General features: G+C 35.0%; 1 protein-coding gene across 6 annotated transcripts in view; it reads right to left on the minus strand.

Annotated features, from left to right (window-relative positions):
- Nucleotides 1-3420: 3420 nt before the first annotated feature.
- The window catches only part of CDase (neutral ceramidase), a 35420-nt gene continuing 31138 nt past the window's right edge, over nt 3421-7702 (minus strand). For 5 of the 6 annotated variants that reach the window (XM_018037763.2, XM_018037761.2, XM_018037764.2 and 2 more), the window contains 7 exons: nt 7573-7685; nt 6962-7192; nt 6617-6712; nt 6373-6543; nt 5385-5506; nt 4087-4255; nt 3421-3754 (listed from right to left, as the gene is read on the minus strand). In XM_018037763.2, coding sequence (XP_017893252.1) covers nt 3713-3754; nt 4087-4255; nt 5385-5506; nt 6373-6543; nt 6617-6712; nt 6962-7192; nt 7573-7685 — 944 coding nt within the window. In that variant the 3' untranslated portion in view covers nt 3421-3712. The remainder of the gene's footprint in view (nt 3755-4086; nt 4256-5384; nt 5507-6372; nt 6544-6616; nt 6713-6961; nt 7193-7572; nt 7686-7702) is intronic. The other variant, XM_026810790.1, reaches the window with a different exon arrangement.

The following is a 7702-nucleotide window of genomic DNA, read 5'->3' on the forward strand; positions in this document are numbered from 1 at the left end:
ACTAAGGACCTAATATTTGCCCAGTTTTTTAACTTTTCATAAAAACATTAGCATTTTTTAAAGTTCATATTTCTTCCAGATTTTAACAGGAACATTAATTTAAAATATAGCAACTAACTCACATAAGGAATAAGAGCACTGATAATCCTATAAGTAACACAGATATCTGAGGCTTTTCTTCTGATTTAGAATGTGCTTAATCTAGATTCAGCGAGAGTCACAGTTATGATAGGTCAAGGAAGTGGGATTACTATTGCTTCTACAGAAAATTGTTCCTAACAAAAAATCATCGTTACCATTTTGACAAGTTTGATCGAAGATGTCATTTTTGGGAATCTCAGAGATGGAGAGTAACATAATGAGGTTGACAGAAGGGCGACATAGTAAATGGGGGTTAAAGTTATGAGATATTTGATATATAGAACGTGAAAAGTGATAGTACATTTCTTCAAGCGAGGATATTGAATCTTTTTTTCTTTATAACGTACTTCTTCGTTTCTTGATATCGTGAATATGTTGATTATTTCAAATTCTGATCGTCTCTTGTAAAAACCTAAATTTTGATTCTATTATTCAAATATTTTACATATTATTAATCATGAATAATAAATCACTGTGAATTTAAAAAAATTGATTGTGCATGAGACAAGAGGATTACATGTAATGTGCAAAAAATCTCAATCTACATTTTTAAATTGTTATGACAATTCCCATAAAAATCCGCAGTCTACTAATAATAATTAAAAATGTCGAACGTTTTTACTTCACCCTCGCCAAAAGTTCCTTCAAATTTCTTTGCCCCAGTCCCATAAGGAGATAAGCACACACATGTACCGCTGATCCCATTACTTCTTTACTTTTTCAATTTCCTCTCCAAAACAACCGAGTTTCTGTCTCGTTCCGTGAGTTCGTTTCGAGGATGCCGGTAACCTTCTTCGACCCGCTTTCATAATAGCCAAATGACTCGCCATCCTTCTTCACGGTTCCATGAAAACAAAGTTTTAATAGAATAAGGAAAGCATTGATAATTACTTCAGACTATTAAAACACCATTGTTAATGCACAAATAACTGCGGTGCTTCAGGAAATACTTCGCAATCTGGGGTTGGGAATTCAAAAGTTCCCAGTGACCTTGTACTCTGAAACTAAATTCTTCGTGGCATTCGTGACCGCGAGCTTTCTCCGTATCATTTCTTGCGGAGAACTACCCTCTGTGTTCTGTCCCACCGACCCTTTTCCACCGTTTTACCCTTAAGAAGCCAAGCTTACTGGCTCCTGTTCGCAAGTGTCGAACTTAGCTACGCGTCGTTTAACTCCTACATGTCGCGGTGCAGCTTCTCTTCGTGGTTTACTCGATTTACTTTGCCTCTGCGAATAACCATTGCTTGCTTCATTGATTTACAGTTTGTCTTTAAATGGTCCGTTTAATTCTTGATCTAGTTTGTAGAATTTTTTGATTAAGGAAATTTTTATTTTGTTCGTATTTTCTGTAATTAGTATCTCTTGACAGCTTCCTCTTTGTCATTTATCTAAAGAATTTATATGCTCGCCAAATGTCTAATTGAAATCGCATTCTTCGTATTAATGTTCGTTTTCAATTGAGGCGCCGCGACTGATTGGACGAACCAAGCTGCTCGTGGGCGTTAACAAACGACTGTTACAGTTCCAGCAAATAGCCAAACTTTTTAATTTCCTCTGGACAATATTGCTCAGAGACTTTTAGCCACGACGCTCACCCAGCGGGCTGAGAACTTCGAAGGTCATCATGTAGACAATCTGTATTGCCTAGCACATTTAAAAATTTAATACCGATCAAAACCGAATTCACACGGAGTCTCCAAGCGAGGCAAATGGCACTTGAGAATCTTGAGTACAAGTACAATACTACAATTCGGAGTTCAATNGTTCGCGTGTTTACAATAATTGTTAATTATTAACGTACCGTAATTGCGACAGGTTCCAATTAGGTGCGATAATCGACAGGTTGTCACGTAACAAATAAATCCATCAGAGGTAGATTTTGAAAATCATGACAAAAAATATATGTATATAATTCCGATAATAGTCTTTCATTTTTGTTACAAAAGATTGTCTTTACAAATGAAAAAATATTTAAAATTATTCTGCATAGTTACATTTTATTCTGATCCAACCCGGATACTTAATTAGGTCTTGTTGATTTGATGCGGTCGAATCGTTGACCGCATTTCTTAGTAAATGTATCTTTACGGTCCGAAACCTGTTGGAAACAAGACTCGTTCAATTCGGAACAGTTTTTAATTTTTTCCACCTCGCAGCAGCTCCCACTTTAAAAAGATTGGTTTCTCATAAAAATGTTATGAATTTAAACACTCGCAGCAATTGGAACGCTCTTTATAAAAGATTGCTCTAGACTATATCCCTTAATGAACCAATTTAAGAACATCGATTGCGAGCGTGGTTCTTTCGTAGGATGAAAGCAAACGAAGCTTGCATCAATGTTTTCCCGAGATCGTTTCGACGAAACCGAATGCAAAACGTTGCGTAACGTTCTGTCTGGAATTGAATTAATTTTGCCATAGACGAAGCTTTCATTCCTTCCTTTTAACTTTCCAATCAGTTATTCAATATTCATACGAAATATTCAATTTGTTATTTTTTTATTCGATCAATCCTCTGGTGGACACGTAGAACCTTTTCCTTACTACTAGCCTTGAGCATCAAATCAAATAAAATCCTCAAATGAAATTATTTCTGTCCTAGTAGTAGCAGCTTAAGTTATTTTTTTTTTTAATTAAAAAAAATCAGCCTTGGGTAGAGACATAGAATCTTCTTCTTAAAGCTGACTTTAATCATTAAACTAACGATAAGTAAAAGTCTAAAATTGAATTAAATTTGCAATAGGCTTCCATGTATGCTTAATTTATTCTCCAATTATTTAATATTAAAAAAATATTGAATTGGCTATTTTTTACTGGATCAATCTTCTGGTAGACACGTGGAATCTTTTTCTTAGAATTGAGCTTGATCAGAGTAAGTAAACTAAAGTGATCGTTCGTAAAAACTTGGAATGTAAGAAATTTAGGACTTTCCCTACGAAAATCCTTTATTCGGTTCTCGCGATCAGCATGCAAAAGGAGATGTGATCACATATAGTATCAAAGGACCGTAAAATCGTAGGAAACTTTATACATTCGACGCTAACGGGCTTGCCGTAAAGTCCATCGTAATGATCAACAGAAACTTGACAAAATCGCCTTCATCGATCACGAGGATGCCATTACCTTTTTCCATGCGTAGAACTGCCCTCAGGACAATCTTTTCTTGTTTGTATGTTTTCACATGAACTGAAGGGATATTTTCGTTCATATTGCATTTTACAATAAACTTTATAATTACACACATTCATTTTTTATTTATATCTCAAAATAAATAACATGCTTTATGTACAACTCATTTATTTTGTCTTATCACGTTCTACAGTTGACTTGTTCGACGCATTTAATGCATCGACTTAGTGAGTACATTTAACTAAACATTAACATTGCTACAGACAAGGAGATCACACACAGTCAATATTACATATTATATTACAAGGCTGTACAAAAGAAATATAAAATATGTATGACATATTTCGCGTTACCATTATGGCTTTCACAGCTGAATTATACCTAGTATAATAGATACCACCGTGAACTAGAAGCGCAAGCATTTCATTCGCACCGTGGCTTGATTATTCATAGTAGCGTTCCCTACTCGAGGTATTAGCTACAACCTGAAATAGCCAGTAATGCTTTAAATTGTCTCCTCATGATTATTCCAGCATTTCATCAAATTATAATCTTAATTTAATATAATATTGATTTTATCTAAATCATTGAGTGAATAATTTTCACATTTAAAAAGAGGAATCAATGTCAATTTAAATAGTAACTACAAATTGTTGTCAAATATCTGCTTTAATAGACGAGATGCCATATTTCAAATTCAACTCAATGCCAAATGAAAATAAATATTAATATTCATAGGAAGAAAAATATAAATAAGAGCGATAAAGTAAATTTCATTTGTCTATTGGCAAGTGTTAAAAGTTGTTTTTCAATTTACCTGAAAGTGGTTCGATATTCCGTAATAAGGGAAGACGCCGCCAAGGATGTAACGGTAGTACCCATTGTGCCTAATACGATATTCACCCGGTTTGATGTCCTCCGGGACCTGCCACGTAATGGTCACCTGACTCGATCCAAGAACCACCGACGTCCTCTTCCATTCGAACCTGTATCGGCAGTAGCACCGAATCAAGGAGACACGTCGTTATTATTTGTCTGGCTGCCCCAACATTCTCCGCTGATCGATACTCTTATGCGGTTTCTCGTTTCTCCGCATCTTTTTTTCGGACTACCATTGATTTCTAACAGGGTATGTCTATAGATACTTTCTACAGGTTCATGGCAGGCTTGGGCATCATTCAAATACATTATTTGAAAAATAATCTCGAAAATAAAATATTATCTTATGCATGTTATTTAAAAGTAATCATTTGTTTATAAGAAAGAACAAATAAGTTTTCTTTATTTTATTCATTATTTCGAATTGATTTGAAATGATTTTTCATTCTATCTTTTTACTTGATCAAATACTTTTTAAAATAAATTTTCAAATACTCTCTAAGCGTAAGACTAAAATTACGAAGATGTGTTTATTATAAAAATATTATATATTGAGGAATATCTCGTCCGTAATCGCGAAGCGGTTAATTACTGACGCTAGCGAAAAGTTTTTTATACAGAATAACATTTTATACACAGAACATCAATTTACATGTCTTGATTTATGCGGATGGAAACCGTGAATCAGATTCGTATTGTAAGTATAGTAATTGTAAAAATATGTGGAAAGTTGACTCAAGTCTACGTTTATGATTCACTTCGTTCTTTTACATAACATGTTGATTTACAATTTACGCCAATGTTCTATTCGAAGGAAACTACAACTGAGTATAATTTATTTTAAAATCCGACACGAAAATCGAATTTTCAGAGAACTAAGAAAAGGGCTTCATTTGATAACTATCAGGCACACGTTATATCAACATCAACAATTGCTTGTTCTATCATTTGTTTAATAAAGTATTTGAAATAATTCATTATTTAAATGATTATTTGTTATCTTAATAGAAATAAAATATATTCAATCTCGGGTCAGAGTGCGCAAAAATTATTTTTTACTAATATTGAAGCAAGTTCTTAATTTAATAGGTGAAAATTTATTTCTGACTACAATAGTAAAATCTATCTGTTGCAGAATATTTTAATGAATGCTGACATGGTATAAATTTTAATCTTTTCCTTGTATGTCAATATTTTAATGGATGTAAATTGAAAATAGACAAGAGATGCACATACTTGGTCTCCCAATTGGCATCAGTGGCGATTGGCACCCACACCTCGTCATCGGCATTAGCCAGCCTCTCGACTGTAAGGAACGTGCTCTCTGTCATCAGATTGTTGCGTGGGTGTCCGGAAATCTGGTGAGAGAATACGTGAAAAGTTATCGGGGCACGACATACCTCCAGAAAATTCTTTATAATATTTCTCCAACCCTCGCAAGAAATATCATATCTAAAAAATGAATTACAAATCATTGAACTCAAAAATAGACAAGCATGTTACAAAAAATTTATGACTTTGCATGTACTCTTATGGTAATCAGCAGTAACCCAAAGAAAACTTCACTATACATATAGCCTATACATCCTTAAACAAATTCTGCGTTCGTGGAGATAGCTAATTAGTATACTTACATATCATGCAATTATATAAAAATTCAATGTTCAGAAATGATAAATGCTGCGCGTAATGCATAAGACAAATCAGAATATAGCTACAGAATAGCTACTGAATATATCAATGTTTAAACGATCAAATAAATGTTTATGTAAACTACATCGTTTAAACCGATACATAAATATTTTATTTTGCATAATGAGCCTCCGTCTACTAATTAGCGTAAAAAGTTCTGGAAACAAGTATTAATTTTCCAAGCTTAATGGATCGCGCAGATCAGCGAGATGGAAAATTCGTTGACAGATATTAAAGCACGCTAGATTTCCGCGGCATCCAAATTAATTACAAATGAAAATCGTCCCGCTCAACGGACTGATAACTAACGTGTTGCTATTTTTAAGACACCATCTGCAACTATCGCACGAATTCCGCTATTGAACAATTTATACAACGTTCATTAAACGTAACTAGGTCATGTTCGTCTTTTAACACGCATCTACACTAGCTCTACACGAGCGTCCACAAGAAAAAACAAATGCCAATACGTACTTCTGATTATCTTTACATCGATTGATAGACATTATTTATTTATTAATGATGTACTTACAAATTCTGCAGTGACGATATCTCCGGGCTCGACAATTTTCCGTGGTTGGATGATGCAGTCGCCGAAATTCCTACCCCATTTCGGAGTATCGTAGAGGACAGGTGTTACAAATGAGAGAAGAGTATTTTCCGTCAGATCTGCAGGCGTTGGGCCAGGGTCTACTTTCTTTTTCTGATAACATATTAAATATTATATTGGTATAATATTTTTTATAGCAGAAACACTTGGGGAATGTTACGCTTACAAGAATAGCAGCCGTGACGAGCTCTTGGTACTGTTTTAAATAGATTGTGAGTGTGTGGGGTCCAAATATCGTGGAAGCTCCCTCGTATCTTTGGATCTGTAAAATTTCATTCCACTCTTTAAACAATTTCAGGACAATGTAATCAAATGCGATTATGTTTTTTTCGACTGATAAAACGGAACTATAATTAAAGAGGAAAAATTGTATGCACAGTGAATGGATGTAAAATATTGAACTTCTAATGGACAGATAATGAGAGGAGATAATGTATGATAAGGCAGCCGTTAAACGATAGATCGAGGATCGTAAGAACATCGGAAGCGGTAGGGATGGTCTGCGATTTACTTGGTATTCCTCCGGCGTGGTTACGTAATCGCTGTAAGTATTGCAGAGGCCGGCGACTATAACGGAGGTTTCGCTGTCGGACGCATCGTTCATGACCGTTTTGATAGCCTCTCGCAATCTTCTTCCGGACATTGTTGTGAATTCCCCCGGCACACCGGCGATTACTACGTTTCCGATCAACGCGACTTGCGTCGCCACGATTTTCGGCTGCCACTCGTACGGCAAAGTCATCTGAACAGACGTAGACACCATTGCAAAAATAAATATTCTGTATCGTGTAATTACTAAATAAAATCAATACGATTGCAAAATCGAACTTCAATATTTATTATTTATTTAATTATTCTCTTTTTGTTCTGTTGTACATTTGTTTTATTTAAATATGTTTTGTAAGGAGGAAGCAGGAGTAACCCTGTCTGCAATATCGACTTTTATATTATTCTAACTCAGGCAATGATTAACGACTTACGCTTTTATCAAAATTATTTAAAACCTGGAAATTATGAGATCGTTCAAGTCTGATGTAACTGAAAATTGGTCTAATTAAAAGTTTTCTCTAGGACATTTTTGTTCAGGGTCCGCCGTGAAAATATTTTGTCATGTAAGCTTACACGTCCGGTGGCGAGGAGAATCGGCTTAGCGCCGTGGCACTTGATGTCCTCGGCCGTCGGCGCCGCTAACAAGTTTCTAACTACGTTCCACAAGGGATTTGCAGTAGTTGTACCCTGCTCGAATGCAAAC

This window comes from Ceratina calcarata, unplaced genomic scaffold, assembly GCF_001652005.2.
Source record: "Ceratina calcarata isolate Rehan_Ccalc_2016 unplaced genomic scaffold, ASM165200v1 scaffold178.2, whole genome shotgun sequence".
Taxonomy (NCBI): Eukaryota; Metazoa; Arthropoda; class Insecta; order Hymenoptera; family Apidae; genus Ceratina; species Ceratina calcarata.